At 41.7% G+C, this 18,201-nt stretch overlaps 1 protein-coding gene across 1 annotated transcript in view; it reads left to right on the top strand.

The window, feature by feature from the left end:
* Nucleotides 1-18,201, top strand: part of LOC108787401 (jouberin-like) — a 109,850-nt gene that overhangs the window by 71,090 nt on the left and 20,559 nt on the right. Inside the window, exons 3-4 of the mRNA XM_018556941.1 lie at nt 4,620-4,678; nt 13,953-14,021. Of these exons, the coding sequence (XP_018412443.1) occupies nt 4,620-4,678; nt 13,953-14,021 (128 nt within the window). The remainder of the gene's footprint in view (nt 1-4,619; nt 4,679-13,952; nt 14,022-18,201) is intronic.

The following is an 18,201-nucleotide window of genomic DNA, read 5'->3' as shown; positions in this document are numbered from 1 at the left end:
GCTTATTCTGCCAGTATTGCGACAGTGGATACAAACTGAGAAGCACTTCCTGTGGAAATACTACATACTTAATTGGATATTTAGTTCTGGCTGTGTTGACAGCTTTTTGTTAACTTGTTGTGCTTGGGGAACTCCTCATAGAAGAACAAACTTTTGTTATTTTACTGGGTATAAATTAACCACCTCCCGTCCATGGCCGTTCCTGAACGGCCGGACGGGAGCCTTATAGGAGTCTTTGCGGTAAAAAAACGTGCGATTTCGGAAACGCGCGTTTGCCGCACGTTTTTTTACCGCGAATCGTGGTAAAAAAACCGTGCAGAAACGCGCATATTCAATCCGCCCAGGTGGGAACCCAGCCTTAGAAATGTAAACAGCCAGCGATGGCTGTTTACATTCAAGTGATCAGGCGTCTCTAGAGACGCCCGGTCGCTTGTAGTAGGTGTCAGTAGCAGTAATAGTAACTCCCAGAATTGATGTTAGTGGCTGCAATAATAGTCCCCCGCATTTGTGTCAGCGGCTGCAATAATAACCCCTATATTGGTGTGAGTGGCTGCAATAATACCCCTAGCATTGGTGTCAGTGCCTGCGATGATAACCCTCATCATTGATGATAGTGTCATAAATCAGAAGAACAAACCCCCATGGGAAAATAAACCTTGGGAATTAGTACATAAAGCAATTATTTAGAATATAACACTCTACATTTAACACTCTAAAAAACACATTTTTAACACTCTAAAATATGTTTATTGACGCATCTGTTTATTGACACATGAAACATAGCACAATGCATCAAAAAGCTTTTTGATGCATTGTGCTATGTTTTTATGCGTCAATAAACAGACGCCATTGATTCATTACTTGGAGTGCCGGTGTCTATGTTATCCTGTGATTATAGGCGGTTGCCATCCGTCGACTGCCGCAGCACCCATCTTTTATAAGGAACATCGGTTTTGAGTGCAATGGGTTCATGGACTGTATGCCTTTATCCATACAGGAAATGCTGTTACACAAGATTGGGATTTCAGCTGCTATTTTATTTCAGAGTGTGATGATTTAAGCTATTTATTCTACTTTAATACACCAACTTGCATTGGCTATTTACACATGACTCCCTGCCTTAGTGGAATTACCACATGTGTCTATCCTATAATATAGTCAGCCAGGTTTCTATTATTTATTTATTTATTCACAAGCATGAAATATATTTATATAACTATAGTTTTAGGTAATATGTGTTTACAGTGTTTAATAAAGAGTGGTATATTCTAAATATTTGGTTTATATACTTATTCCCAAGGTGCATATTCCCATGGGGTTTATTTTTTTCTGATTTATGATATTGTTTGGGTGTGAATACCCCTTGGAAATTCTTGGAGATCCTGATGATAATTTTTTGGTATTTCTTCTAAATTAACTATTTTATTTTTCCCTGATAAGGGGGCCCCCTACTGTATTTATTTGCATTGATGATAGAACCAGAAATAAAATCACTCAGCATTGGTATTAGCGTCAGCAATAAACAACCCCCAGCATTGGTGACAGTGGCAGCAATAATAAAGCTCAGCATTGGTGTCAGTGACTGCAATAATAGCCTACCCCATTAGTGCCAGTGGATGCAATAATAGCTCCCAGCAGTGATGTCAGTGGCCACAATAATAATCCCCAACATTGGAAACAGTGGCTGCAGTAATAAAGCCCAGCAAAGATGATACTGGACGCATTAACAGCCCCCAGCATTGGTGCTAGTGGTCGCAATATTAATCACCTACATTGGTGTATTTGTCAGTACTATTATCCCTGCCCTTTTTTTTGTTGGCCAGTGGCATTGTTGGTTAACGGCAGTGCTGTTAACCCCCTACTTCCTCCCTCTGCATTGCTGGTCAATGCTGTAACACCCTTCCCTCTTTGCATTGCTAGTCTGTGTTTACCTGATCACGCACTTTTAAACAGCTTACTCTCTCTCCACTATTAGGCTAAAACTATAATTCTACTGCCAGGCACAGATCACCTCAGCTGACAGTACCGGATCCATTGCAGTGCTGGGTCTAAAAATTCAGTGAGCATCTCCGTATCCGGCATCCTACTGCCTGTCTGCTTCATTATAGTGTCAGGTGGGGGAACAGAGAGGACGTCCCAGCACCCGGCATACCACTTCCTCTCCGCAAAATGGTGGTGGGCCAAAGAGAGAGCTTGCGGGCCACATGTTGGACACCACTTGCCTAGTCTGTACATGCACACGGAAATGACAACAATTGCTTAAGCAAAATCAATTTTATACCTATTTGCAACATATGAGCATTTGTATTGTATGCAACTGATTATGATCACTACTCACTGTTCTGTTCAGTGTTGACTCTGCAGCCGTTTGTTGTTGTGGTCACTGAAGGTGGACGTCTATTGACAAAGTAAAAACATGCAAAATGCTGGGCAATTTGATGCATTATATACGCAGGTTTGGTTGTATAAATATCAATGTTTGCATCCACATATGAGGAAAGTAAAAAGTCCCTGGTAGGCTTTGAATATGTTAATAATGTCTTAAATCAATGGAAGCTGCATTTATTTCCACAAAATCCAGCCATCTAATATTTATGGACACTTTTAAAGAGAAATTGCGGACACCAAGTGAAACCAATCACTGAGCTATTAATGCTTTCAAACGGACACTGCAGCCATGCTAAACTCTCCATAAATTACCTTAATCTGAGTTCACTGCAATCTGCTGCAACTAGGAGATTGCTATGAATATGTTTCTGTGCACTGTATCTCCACTCACAGGTAAGGTTTGAATTGGATTGAAGACTGGGAAAATCTCAGTACTGTATTTTTTTTTATTAGGCTTTCTTTGCAGTAAGGGTGTTGCTCTTCTGCTTAAGAGCAAGGACTAGTAATTAATTTTTGGGGGGCTGGAGTCTAGCTTTAAGATGTATAGGGTTGAATAAAAAATAATGTATTTCTTTTAAATAGTGATGCACTGATACCGATACCAGTATCGGTGCCAATAGTGAGCATTTGCATCACACTCATACTCGTATTCCTGCAAATGCTCTGATACCAAAAACCAATACCGGCTCTTTAATTATTCAAATGAAGCCGCTGCCTTAGGTCCCATGCTTGCTGGGGGACCTCTTGGGAAACAAGGCGCCTCTGATTACAGCGCTTCCGAAGGCCCCCACATCTCCCCTTCCTTAGACACCCTGCACAACTCCCCCTCCTGAGACCCTCCGCATATCTCCCCTCTCCTGAGACCCTCCGCACATCTCCCCTTCCTAAGACCCTCCACACATCTCACCCTCCTGAGACCCTCCCCACATCTCCCCCTCCTGAGACCCTCCACCCGGAGACATCAGGCCTGCACCCCGGTGCAGAGTGGCAGCACAGAGTGTACTACCTGTACTATGTACAGATATGGTGCAGTAAAACTGCACCTGAACTCTACCGCTACTTTAGAAATATTGCCTGCTGTTTCTGTCCTGTGCTTTATTCTGCATTGCTTTATAATGCATTGCTAGGATTTGTAGTCCTCTATAGCTGATGGTATAATTCTGCATTGCTGTATAATGTATTGCTAGCATTTGTAGTCCTCTATAGCTGATGGTATAAGTCTGCATTGCTGTATAATGCAGTATTGCTGAGATTTGTAGTCCTCTATAGCTGATGGTATATTGAATTGCTGTATAATGCAGTATTGCTGAGATTTGTAGTCCCTTTAGAGCAGTGGTTCTCAACCTGTGGGTCGGGACCCCTTCGGGGGTCGAATGACAATTTGCCAGGGGTCGCCGGGAGTCTCCCACTATTAGATAGCTATTAGATTATCATTATTAATAATAAAAGCTGACACCCTTGGCTTGTGTTATATGGTTTGCCATTTTAGCTGTTACACCAGTGGTTCTCAACCTGTGGATCGCTGTGTGATTTCTGCTGTGCTTGGTGAGAGTCCTCCTCAGCCCTCTCCTAGCGCAGCAGTGTCAGTTCTCCAGCCACGCTGCCAGATATCGCTGCAGCAGCCGCGTCAACCCTAAATTTTACCGTTGGGGGTCACCACAACTTTGCAAATGTTACCAAGGGGTCCCGACCCTAGAAAGGTTGAGAACCACTGCTTTAGAGCTTGAAGTCAGTGGCAGAACTCAGGGTTCCAGCGGTCACAGATGCGACCAAGCCCCGGCACTGCACCACTGTCCTAAAATCATTAGTCTGTATTTTTTTTTTTTTTAACTGTCACGTGACACCAAAAAAGGTATCTATCTGTAATTGGCATTGGTGAGTACTTAAGGTAAAGTATCGGTACTCGCACTCGGTCTGGAAAAAAATGGTATCGGTGCATCCCTACTTTAAAATATCAAAGAGAAAGGAAATGGGATCCAAAATATGTTATACAAATTCAACCTACAGTGAATATTTTGACGTGAGCAACAAGATACGATCCTCATAGTAGATATGCTAAGTACTTCTAAGTTTGAGTTTGTAGCTGTTGATTGATGTTGCTTACAATGCTTTCGTGTGTGACAGTTTTAGTGAACCTTCCACAAATATACATTGTTTTCAAAACATGAAACCACTGATTAGGTACAACATGACAAAAAAACCCAAAAAATAGCTTTGTCTTTTTCTTGCAGGTGGTTTTAGCCCAGTTGGACAGCCACTTAGCCGCACACCATCAATCAGACTGCAGATGGTAAGCTTGTTTATATTTTACAGAAACACTTTTTGTTTTGATTTTGTGCTGATTGTACATATGGGGATTTGATTGATTGATGATCAGATCCTCAATTTTCGAATTCAGCTGTCATCCACATCCTCTGGTAAGGGCAGTTCAGAAAATCCATAACCCCCATCTAAATGACAGTGCCTGACAGCATTGCACTACAATCTGTTCATCTTTGCTTTATCAACAGTGCAGAGTTTCTTATCTATCCAGTGTCTGCATAGTGCATTACAACAATATTCTGCAAGGCTAATTTTAGTTATTAGGTCTAAAAAAATGATGCTTTGTTATTGTATCATTAAACTTTGTTGTAAAAAAATGTAGTGATGGATTGCTATTGCAGTGCTTGGATTCTTGAAGTTCTTGAGTAAATAATTAGTGTCTGTGATATCACTAAAGGAACCACTGGAACTGTAGTGTTATGGCATGTTTTTGCAACAGTGTTTATTCAGAATACACTCAATAGTTAGGTAGTTATACTTATCCCACAAGTATACTTAAAGCCCAATAAGTGATTGATTTATTAAGTCAGTGAGATCTAAGTAGTCAGCTAGGATGTTCCTTGAATTTTATGCACAACACCTGCTATTAAAAAGCAAAGTGTTTATCTTTGCTGTTTAGCTTAAAGAGGTAGATGATCAATCATTGCGAACTGAGTTACCTAGCAGGTTCAGATTCACAGCATGTCAACCAGGCAGACTTGAAACCATGATCTAAGTGCTGAGCTTTTAAGCCAATCTTCTGCATCATGCAGTGTATAGAAAACAGTATTTTAATGGTCACATTAGGACCACTTCAACCATATAGGAAAAAGAGGCAGCTACCCGGGGTCCACTGATTCAGGGAGCCTATTAGACTTAGGGCCGTTTGCATTAACTTGAGGGCACCAGGTTTGGGAATTCAGGAAAGGTATTTATTTAAAGCAACCCTGTGTCTGGAAAAATGTTTTCAAGTATTGCATATCTGTAATAGAAGAGTGTAAATACTTGCCTTGTCAGCTGTAACAAAGGCTGATCTGATTCCGAGAAACAGTCACTTCTGGAAGTGTGGATCTCCTGGGTTTAATGAGGGGGGTGCAGATGGGGTTTTTTTGTGTGAAATAGTTTAGTTAATGAATGTTGAACAGATAAGAAAACAAGGACCTCTTGGTATACAATGTAACTCCTAGAACGCCTAATCTACAACCGCCTAAACCACCACCTCACTGTAAATAACCTCCTTGACCCCTTACAGTCTGGCTTTCGTCCCCAACACCCCACTGAAACTGCCCTCCTAAAACTCACTAATGACTAACTGCTAAAAACAATGGCCACTACTCCTTACTCTTGCTTTGCCTCCAAGACTCCACTCTATTATGGTTCTCCTCCTACCTATATAAGTGCTTCTTTAATGTCACCTACAAATTTAACTCCTCCCCTCCTCTCTCTGTAGGGCTCCCCCAAGGCTCTGTCCTTGGAACCCTTCTCTTCTGTATCTACACTACCTCTCTTGGTCAGTTAATAACCCCACATGGCTTCCAATACCATCTCTATGCCGATGACACTCAAATATATCTCTCCGCTCCATAACTCACCCCCTTCAGTGTCCTTGTGTGTCACTAATCTACTAACTGACATATCAGTCTGGATGTCATAAAACTCAATCTTTCAAAAACTGAGCACATGATATCCCCCCCGCCCCCACCCCAGTGCACCTTCCCCCAACTTTTCCATTGAGATTGATAACACAACTATCCCTCTCTCCCCACATGCTAAGGTGCTAGATTCATCCACCTGCTCAGTGTCTGCAACCCCCCTCTGCCAATCCCTCCACTGACTTCCAATCGCCAAGGACACAATTCAAAATATTATCAACCACTTACAAAACCATCCGCAACTCTATCCCCAGCTATACTTCTCCTACGCTCGCCTCCAGAACTCCTCTAGAGCAGGCCTTCTTAAACTTTCTCCACTCGTGACCCCTTTTTGGGCGAGGAAATTTTTAGGGGACCCCAGCATCGGACGGTGTCTCTTGGACTGACAGTCAGTGTGTCATTACCACCTACTACTAAGCACCCTCTCCCTCCTTAGCTTTAACTCCAGCAGCTGTGCTCCACTTCTGCTGGGTTAAAGGAAGCTCCGTCAATGTAAAAAAAAAAAAACCTTCCTGCATGCACGTGCTCAGGAAGGCACCAAGTGCACAGAGGTGGGGGATATGCGACCTTAAAAACTACACTACACTGCACATTAAACAAAAAAAATCTTGCTTGGAGCCCGGGCCTCCCCGGCCGCCTGGGCCCCTCACACAAGTACCGGCTGTACCCCCCTGATGGCGGTCCTGGCCGGGGACTCAGATCGCGACCCCCCTGTTCACTTGTGGGACCCCATATGGGGTCGCAACCCACACTTTAAGAAGCACTGCTCTAGAGTATCTCCCATCCTCTGGAACACCCTACCCCAATCTGTCTATCTCCTACTCTGACTGCCTTTAGGCGATCCCTGAAGACTCATCTCTTTAGGGAAGCCTATTTCTCCTCAACCTAACCACTGAACTATCACTTTCTCAAACTTTCCCCACACAGCTACCACCTCTTGTATCACTTGCCCCTCCATGTAGAATGTAAGCACTCATGGGCAGGGCCCTCCTTACCATCTTGTCTTGACTTGTATTGTAATTGTAATGTCTTCCTTAAATTGTAAAGCGCTGCACAAACTGTTGGCAATATATAATTCCATATAATGATAATAATAATATATACTGCAGCAAAGGAGCATGCCTGTAAATACTACATGTTTTATAAGCTGCTGAAGAAAATAAAACTGTATATGTAATTTAGAAATTAATTATGGTAGGATTATATTGCCTTTGGGCTTTTAATATAACTATTTAAAGTTAGACAAATTATATTTTACTCATTTTGTTTTAACCATCATACACCCTGAATAAAAATAAATACCTAGGTTACTAGGTGCATCAAATTAACCACTTCAGCTCCTATAACTGTTTGCCGTTCTTCAGGTTGAGCAGGCATGGTGTGGAAAAAAGCCTTGGGCATACAAGGTTTGCCTAGATCTTTAGATTACTTTTTTTGGGGTGTACCTGGCACACACAGGTCTTCAAGTGGTTAAAATGTATGCTATTTTCTAGTTGCTACTTCATTACATAGATGAGATGCATGTCATGTGTTAATCGTTTGCTGATTTTTGACAGTGTGTTGATGTTAACGTATAGATTTAGGGTTAGTTCACACCAGAAACTGCATCACAACTGCGTGCGTCTCCGCAGTTGCATTGCGATCCGTTTTGATGCGTTTATGATGCGTTCAGATGAGTTTTTTCCCCAGGATGATGCCACAATGTTCCGGTGCGTTTTGATGCGTTCCGGTGCAGTTAGATGCAGCTAAAATAGGACAAGCAGTACTTTTTCTGACTGCATCTGAACGGACTGCAATGGTGTGAATACAGCATGAGAAAGCCCATAGGAAAGCATTGTGATGTATTTTGGCTGCAGTCAAACTGAACGGACTGCATCACAACTGCATATGGTGTGAACTAGCCCTAAACCTGTCTCAAACCAGGGCAGTTCAAACTGAGTATACAATAAAAAAAATCCATAAGCAGTGGTTATCTGAAAGGTTTAAGCCACCCAAAGTGATATTATAGTAGAACCTGGTACACTGAGTTAGCCCCTTTTGCATCTTATATGTCTAAGATATTCCAATAGTGAGATTTCCCTGACAGAATTCCAGAGTTCATTCCAATCATAATGTCCACAGCAGATGTTCAGATGCAGGAACGTATCGGTAGTCTCTGAGAGATAAAATAAATTGTCACATGGTTTGAAGGGTAAGAAAACGTTCTCACAGAGTTTCCTTAACCTTTTGCCCCTACCTCCCTAAAGCAGGTGTAGCTTACCCCCCACCCCCAAATCGCTGTACTTACCTAGATCTTGCCTTGAAGGTCTAGGTAACCTTCATATTCCTCTGATGGCTTCTATGCTGGCGACACAGACACCCAGGACTCTCAGCCACAGGGGCTGAGAGGTTCCAGAATATTATTAGATTTGCAGGGAAGAAGCTGGCCTTTCAGTTCCTTCCATCTTTTCTGGATTGTAGCTGGGATCTGGATCTCTGGATTTTTATTTTACACAGTGCTGATCTTCCTGTCTCCAACCACCATATTGGTGACAGACATGGCCCTAATTTTATATGGATGGTCAGACAGCACATGCTCACTGTTTCATAGGCCACTAGACCTTAACATGTTATAAACACTGCCTGGCTTATTCCAGGCTGAGGCGGTGATAAGTAGTATATATGTACAGTATCTCACAGTACACACCTCACATTTTTGTAAATATTTTATTATATAATTTCATGTGACGACACAGAAGAAATGACACTTTGCTACAATGTAAAGTAGTGAGTGTACAGCTTGTATATCAGTGTACATTTGCTGTCCCCTCAAAATAACTTAACACAGCCATTAATGTCTAAACCGCTGGCAACAAAAGTGAGTACATGCCTTGCTAAAGAAGCTGAGGGTAAAGGTGATGGACTGGCCAAGGATGTCTCCAGACCTAAACCCTATTGAGCATCTGTGGGGCATCTTCAAACGGAAGGTGGAGGAGCACAAGGTCTCTAACATCCACCAGCTCCGTGATGTCGTCATGGAGGAGTGGAAGAGGACTCCAGTGGCAACCTGTGAAGCTCTGGTAAACTCCATGCCCAAGAGGGTTAAGGCAGTGCTGGAAAATAATGGTGGCCACAAAAAAATCGACACTTTGGGCCCAATTCGGACGTTTTCCCTTAGGGGTGTACACACTTTTATTGCCAGCGGTTTATTTCTGCCCGTGCGTGCCCGCAGAAAAAAATTGCCGTCTGGAGACGGCAACCCGCAAATGCAGCAGTGCCGCCCGTCTGTTTTTTTACTACCGGCGGACGGCAAGAGGTTAATGGCTGTGTGTTGAGTTATTTTAAGGTGACAGCAAATGTACACTGATATACAAGCTGTACACTCACTACTTTACATTGTAGCAAAGTGTAATTTCTTCTGTGTCGTCACAGGAAATGTTATAATAAAATATTTACAAAAATGTTAGGGGTGTACTCACTGCAGTGAGATACTGTATATTGCCTATCATATTGTTAAATTGCATTTATCCTTTGAGTGACATAGCATAGTGACAAGTAGCTAGATGAGAAAATGTAACACCTGTGTACAGAATATTGGTGGAAAAGATTTCTGCTCTATTACAGCACACCAAGAGTCAAATCAAATAGACCTCGGGGGGGATCTGTGCCATGAGGAAATACAGACACACCCTGCCTAAAAATGAAAAAGCTCTTAATTTCACAAAGCAAACAGAACTTAATAGTAACCTTGGCTATTGGCGAATGTGTGGGCAGGAAGGAATTAAAGAAGCAAAACTTGTTTTCTGAAAACACCTGTTCCTAAAGTAAAAAGTGTGCCAATCAAAATAAAAAAAATGTCTGCCTATTCTGTTACATTGCACGACAAAGAAAGCCAAGTAGTTCATATCCTTCCTATTAACTGCACAGTAGTGTACTGTTTGCTACACTATAAAGCATGTTGCTAAGCTAAGAGAATTTCTCTTTATTACTGCCACATTTATCTTTTCAGAACCAGAGCAGTTTTGGCTGTTATTAACCAGGGTGGTAAACCCCTTTCCTGCCCAGGCCATTTTTCAGTATTCAGCGCTTTTGTACTTTGACTAACAATTATTCTGCCATGCAACGCCATACCAAAATTATTTTAAATATTTTTTGGGGGGACACATAGAGCTTTCTTTTGGTGGTATTTAATATCCAGTGGGTTTCTAATTTTTTTAGTATATTAAGGAAAAAAATACAGAAAATTTAGAAAAAGAACCTGTTTCCTCTATGTTAATCGCTTGCCGCCTGACCGGACGAATGGCAAGCTCCTATCAGCGGGTCGCCATAATTAAGCAGTACCCTCACCTTCAATCCCGGGCTCTGCTGCCCCATCTGCGGCCCGGGACCGGCTCAGGAGGGTGTCAGGCGAAAGGTGGGAGGGAGATCAGCATCTTCATCCTTGCTGAACTCCCTCCGACGTCTGAATTCGGAAGTGATGTGTATTATTCCTTATAATCCTGAGGAAGGGGGCTTGCCCCTGAAACGCGTCAATCTTGGCTGACTGCGGTCGGTGGACGGTGATGTGACCGGAGACTACCGTGTTACATGGTCGGGGATATACCATGTTGGGTTAACAGACAGTGTGGCCTCTCATTTGTTGTTAAAGCGTGATGAAAACGTTTGTTTGTGAGTACTTTTATCCCTTGTTTTATTTATTGTAATAAACGATTTTACACACGGAGGTGGCGCTCTGTTCCCTTTTGTTTTCCATCTACTTTCCTGTTACATAACACGCATATGCCCAAGAAAGCTTACTCACGATCTGTGGTGCGCCATTTATTGGACGCTGCTAAATCCTGCATTCCTGGCCTTTGGCAGAGCCCCTCCCCCCCTACAATGATGGTGTGGATACGCATAGTGGAGGAGATTAGAGAAATGGAGGACTTGACCTTGTCCTTCCATAACAGGCGGCAGCGATATCTCCAGACATTGTTTTATTGGATGGAGTTCATGGAATCCCCTGAGGGCCGGAACTTGTTAAAATAGTCTCTCTCTATTTGGTTGGCAATTGGCATTTTATATATTGATGATACTACAGGGAATCCCCCCCTGTGAACCTGCAACCACTCCCATTCGCTACTTTCTTCTCTATACCTACCCCCACCACTTTTTTTTTTTAAGTTAAACTTCTACCTGATGTTAGAGGATCTTCCGGGTGCTTCCCAATGGATTGTCCAGCATTGATTATAAACGTAAATAAGCATTAGGTGCGCCAGAGTGCGAAAACGACAATTGCGCTATAAATGTTACATATCGCCGCGAACGTCGGAGTGAGAGCAATCATTTTAGGGCCATTAATCACTGATAACACTAAACTGATGAGCGGTAAAAGCTTTTAAAATGTGCCTATGGTTAATTTTGGGTAATGTAGTTTTTTGAGGTTTCGGAGGCGTGCGCAATTTTAAGGTTTGACATGACGTGAACCCGTCTTTTTTTATTTTACCAAAAAATTGGGTAATAATAAATGTTTTATAATTTAATATAAGGGAAACAGTTTTGCTTTTTTTTTTCAAAATTTGTGATAATTTTTCCTAATATAGTAAAATATAAAAACCGCATTGGTGAATAAATACCACCTAAAGAAAGCTCTATCTGTCCCCAAAAAATGGTATAAAATTCATTTCACTACAGCGTTGTATGACGGAATAAATGTCAGTCAAAGTACCGCAGCGCTGAATACTGAAAAATGGCCTGGCCAGGAAGGGGGTTTAACACCAAGGTCAGCAAGTGGTTAAGCTATGAAAAACTGCACATAAATAATCTTTCTTCATAAATTTAGGCCGAAATGTATTCTGCTACATTCCTTTGGTTAAAAAAAAAACCCTAAATAAGTGTATATTAATTACAATGTGTGAAAGTTATACAGTCCACAGACAATGGTATATATATTTGAAATGTATCAACCCTGGTGCCATGACTGCTTATCACATTTCATGAGGCCCTAAAATGCCAGAACAGTAGAAACCCCCACAAAATGACCCCATTTTATAAAGAAGATACTCCAAGGTATTTGGTAAGATGCATGATGAGTGTTTACAAGATTTCATTTGTTGGCACAAGTTATCCGAATATTAAAAAAAATATATATTTATTGTTGGTTAACCACTTGCCGTCCGCCCGTTGTAAAAAAATGGACGGACGGCACTGCAGCATTGGCGGGTTGCCGTCGCCAGACCGCATTTTTTTTCTGCTCGCACGCGCCCCCTGGCGGGCACGCACGAGCAGAAAAGACCCGACCAATGCAAACACCCGTTACCGGGTGTTTCACATATAGGCGATCAGCGGCTCCATAGCCTGCCGATCGTCTATATGTGCTCGTTTCCAAAGCCCCCCCTGCGCGGCTGCCGCCGCCGGTTTCCCCCCCTGACCCCTCACCTTGAATCCCAGGATCCGCTGCCCCATCTGCGGCCCGGGACCGGCTCGGAGTGCGTCAGGAGGAATATTGTTCATGTATACACACTCACAGTGGGTGTACATTCCAGTGCCTTGTAGCTGTTAGCTTGCTTATTGGCGCAGTTCATTCTCTATATTTTATACTTGTATAACAATTGTCCCCATAGAGATGGAATCCCTGATAGAATAAAGGTGACAGTAGGCTCCAGCTGGCTATCCATCCCTTGATACACACGGAAATCGTATGTGTATCCAGTTCTTCATTCACAAAGCTTGTAAAATGTCACCCCATACCTGGCACGTTTACTGGGGATTTACTGTTTTATAGCAAGCCGGCCTGTAAAACGTATGAGGGACTTACCAATGCAGATATTTTGCTGGGGGGGTATATGGTTCTGAAAATTTTGTGGGGAAAAATGGAGGAGTGGCATAATTTTCTAATGGAAGTAGCATGTATACAGGGGGAAAAAGAGCAGAGATGACAGATCTTTGTGCCACTGCCCCTTCATTGCTGATTCACAAGCTAGCGTAGGGCCTACACCAGGTTATTTTGCTCAGCTGCAGTGGAGGCTGCAGCTGCAGGGGTGTCAAAGGCTGGCTGTGCTGCCTGGCAAGTGTGCTTGATTTAAATAAATACCTGAATAGACTAAGGCTGCTCATATATGTGTATTTTAAATGTGTATTTAGCTAATTTTGTTTTAATTTATCATTTCATAAAATATACTGATTTCACCAAAAATGCAAAGACTGGCAATGTCTCATTCTGGATGAAAACAGTTTCTTCTATACAATATGCATATTTTAAGCAAAGAGATTTTTACAAAATATAAGAATAGGGCACTAAAATATCTTCAACTAGACGGTTTTCCCGAGTGTGGCTCGGGGTTAATTTTCTGTACCATAAGCGGTAACCCCGAGCCACACTCAGGAATACACAGCGCGTCTCTTACCTTGTCCCTCGAGCCGCGCTGTGTGCTCCGGCCGATTCCGGGTCCCGTCCCTTGCGAGCGTCCGCGTTGCATGGGGGCGGAACCGGCAGGAGATTAAAAAGTTAGATAAAAAACCCGAAAACAAATAGAACGAAAAAAGGAAGAAAAAAAAGAAAAAAATCATACCCCCTGGGAGGTTAAATGTATTAACTTTTTACTATACCGAAAGCTGTCATCTGAATTTTATGTTTATCTAATCGTTGTATAGATTAACACAGAAGCAAAGGTTTCTTCCTTGAAAGCAGAAGCTGACAGTGGGCTACCTATTCAGGAAACAGTAAGTAATCTTTATTATATAGCACCTTGTTTTTATATAAATGAGTACATTATCCCTTCTCAGTGTTCTTAATCTGACCATGCTTTGCAATCACTGTACAATTCCCACCTTTAGACTTGTTTCCTTCATGGAAGACTCACCAGGTGGTATTTCAATAAAAAAAGAAATCAGGGATGCACTGATACCGATACTAGTATCGGAATTGGTGTGAATACTGAGTATTTGGGCGAATGCTCATACTTGCCCAAATGCTCCGATACTTACCTCTGATACCGGAACTTCCGGTCAGAGGGAGCATGGGCCCGGCTTCCTTTCCAATCAGGAAGCAGGACGTTGGGTTATGACCCGCCTCCTGGCTTCCTGATTAGTTAGGAAGCCAGGCTGCCTACCAACAAGTGAAGCCGGCTTCCTAGCCAATCAGGAAGCCAGGTGGCACGTCATGACTCGCCTACCGGCTTCCTGATGGGTCAGTGAGCCAGGCAGCCTCTGAAGCAGGTGTTCTTTCGCAAGAACACCAACTTCACAGGCAATCAGGAAGCCAGGCGACGAGTCATGATCTGCCTCCGACTTCCTGGTAATCGGGGCACAAGGCAACAGTACTCGGTATCGGCAGGTACCGGAAAAAATATCGGTACTCGTACTCAATACCAAAAAAACGTTCTCGTGCATCCCTATTGACAGTATTACTTTTGAAATGAAAGCTTATATGATATTCTTATGGCTGGATTTAGATATACTTTGCTAGCCATCAAAGCTGAGAAAGGGAAATTTTAAATGGTATCCTTTTATGGAATTACACCACCCCTTACTATAGACTGAATGTTTTTTTTACTGTATATTTGTGTTGATGTACCAGATACAAAGGAATAGGGTTGTATTCTGACTCCGATCGTTGTGATAGCGAGATATATCCCTTGCTGAGACCTCTATGCCTGGCCTGTATAAGCAGATATACTCACTGCGGACAATCCTCGTCAGATAGCTGAACTCGTCAATACCGATTCATTCAAAAAAGGTGTTTATTCTTCTACATCAGGTTACAGCAGATGATAGGAACAGCAGATGATAGGAACAGCAGTTGAACGGTTATAGTATTGTGCGGTCAGAAAATGATGCCTTTCCTACGTACTGTGCAGATTACCTGTGTGTCCTTGTTACATGTGGCTTTCAACTGTGCCCATGACACAGGAAGTACTGCACACAGGAAGAAAGGTGGGGCTACACTAGGGGAAAATACATCGTCACATGAGGAATAATCACAGAAAGCATGTTTGTTACAACAAAAGGCCACTAGATGGCAGCATAGGATAACACATAGATTTAGCTATGAGAAAATAGTTAGGCAAATCACACTATATAAATTCTAACCTATATAACAATGCTAATATTAACTGAGGCTATGCATCTCATATTCTATGCCCCTGTTGGGGCGGCACAGGTTGTCTTAAATTTGATCCCAATATGTTCCATTTCATCATGTCTAAGTTATGGCATTGTCAGTTTAGAGCAAGATCACATCATTAAAATGTGACTTGTTGCATTGCTATGCTTGTATCACTGCAGTTTATACATTAACTTACACATTAATACTCAATACTGTTAAATATATAACCTATACCAATCTTTTACAACCAATGTATTGCAGATTTCAGTAAATATAGTGTACCTTTGTTTTGCGCTTGTGTGTGTTTTCTGGAGGGAATAGCTTACAACATTTTCTCACAACATCTGTTTCAGTTATAATATTTTCAGAGAAGCAATCTAAAAAACTATTTTCTGTCATGTGAAGCCAAGCGATGCTGTGTGTATATTGGCAGTGCTTCATTGTACATGTTACAAGGACCACCAAATCACTGAGGCATTTCCAACAAACTAGGCCTGCATATAGCCCATCTGTTTGGGGAAATGTATTTATTTACACCTGTTTTTGCATTATTTAATTTCAAGTAATAGTTGTGGTTAAAACAAAGGCAACAGACAACTGTATAAAAAAATTATATAGGATTATTGGACAAAGCTATAATTTCTATAAGCATACTATTTTGTTAACTGCTGAGCCTTTTGATTTGGGACTTGCCAACAGCAGGATGTAAAGAGAACTCTAGTCAAAAATAATATTAAAAAATAGCCAATTCAAAGATAAAATAATTAAATGCTTTTGCTCCACTATTCACCTTCATTCCAAAGCAGTTGCACATTTCTACTTCTCTGCCACTACATGTCCTGTTCTGGGTTAAACACTTTTTTGTGCCATTAGATGTCCCCAGTCTGATGACCAGCATCAGTCATCACAATTGCTCTGATCCCAGGTCGTCCTGTACCCACGTCGTCCTGTACCCACCTCAGTCTGTTACATGACAGGGAAAGGAGAAGCAGCATCATTTTGAGCTCATCACTTTGTCACTCTGCTTTCTCTTCCTTTCAGCATTCTTCTGGTCAGCACATGAACAATTACACTGCTTTCTCCTCCCACACTCCATCTGTACTATACAGGGACTTTGTGGGGCTGATACCAGGTCAAATCAATATACTTACACTGCCTGTATTTAAAAAAAAAAACATGTAATGATGTATTATCGAATAAAGGACTCCATTGCTTTGTGTCTTTTATATCTACCAAAAAAATGTTCCACATGTGGTGTGCTGTATGCGTGCATTTAACATTTCCTTATGTGCTCCATTTTTTCTAACTTTGCTTTCTAGACACATTTTATTGTGAACAGCAATGTACTTTACTATAAAGACATTAACTATTTAGCAAAACGATATTTTAAATTATACTATTTGGAACATCTGTTTTAAAACAGGCTCATAATTAAAATTCTTAATTCACATTAACCAATAGTGCATGTCAGCATTACCAAATCATTTTTGCTTAAAGATATACCTTTCTCTTGCTTTGACAAAAATAAATTTCTTCGAAACTTCCCCACATATACTAAGGCGCATATGATATGTTACCCTGTATCTTGTTTTTGTTCCAAATGTTCCCAATTGCATTCCACAAGCTTCCTTAGATCCATAAAAAACAACATCTAATGTAAACAGGGGGTTTCTAGATATTAGAAAATGCTATGCTACGAAGTGGCCTTCATCATTAAGACTTTGGATTGGACATATTGGAAATTTTAAAAAATAAAGGGTGGATGCTGAGGATGTTCTTGCAGGCCAAACTGTTTGTACAATGCTTTGGATACATAAGACACATAAGAGTTTGGCCTTCATCATTGCTCCCACAACAACCAATACACTCAGACTTTGTGACTACGCAGGGAAATACCATAACTGACAACATAACTTTCCTCTTATGCCACAATTTAAAAAAAAATGTAAAAAAACTCCTCCAGGTCTACATGTATGAGAGCTTTCCAAAACTGACCTACAGAGGGCCCACTGCAACTACATCAGGTTACCAAGGGTGACAAGACACTTGCTCTTTCAGAAATAAGAAATAGATGGGGGCATATACCCCTTAACTTTTTGGAGGTGGATCTAACTCTGCAGTTTTGTCAAGACCTTCAAAACACCAGTTTACTTTGGGCTCCCATAATCCAATAGAAAAAGTATTCTTGCCGACATCAAGCCCTCCGCATTGTATCTCATTCCTGTATAAACTGCTCCTTACAGCAGCAACTCTAGACCCTCCAGCCTACCTGACCCACAGGTAGCAGGAATTTTCTCACACCCTCTCTTATGAACATTGATGAAAATTCTAACTCATACTTCCTCTATCAGTACCACTATATCAGAGAGCAGTGTTAAACTCCTAGCTCAGTGGTGCAGAGACCCAATTCATTTAAGTAGGTGGGACTCCCGGGTTTCTCCAATGTGCTGGAGATGTGAACTGGCAACTGGCTCCCCCAAATTTGGTGACAGTGCACACTCAATGAATCTTACTGTTAAAAAAGGTCACTATTTTCATAGCAAAAAGTGCCACCCTGACACTTTTTTTTTTTACAGCTTTGACAACACAGTTACAGTATGTCTGCCCCTACATATCCCTACACAGAAATCCCTAATACCATACTTCCTGAATGCGTCCGAAGAAAAACCTCCAAACCACCATCTGTAGTGGAATGGATATTGCAAGATGATAAATTATTTGATGGAAGAGATCACCATTCTTAAAAGGGCTGTCCACAACAAACATTACAAAACATTGCAGAGTATGCCTTATTTA

This window comes from Nanorana parkeri, unplaced genomic scaffold (assembly GCF_000935625.1).
Source record: "Nanorana parkeri isolate BGI_ZX_2015 unplaced genomic scaffold, ASM93562v1 scaffold259, whole genome shotgun sequence".
Classification (NCBI taxonomy): domain Eukaryota; kingdom Metazoa; phylum Chordata; class Amphibia; order Anura; family Dicroglossidae; genus Nanorana; species Nanorana parkeri.
Note: the sequence above shows the minus strand (reverse complement) of the source record. Positions and strands in the feature narration are given on the sequence as shown.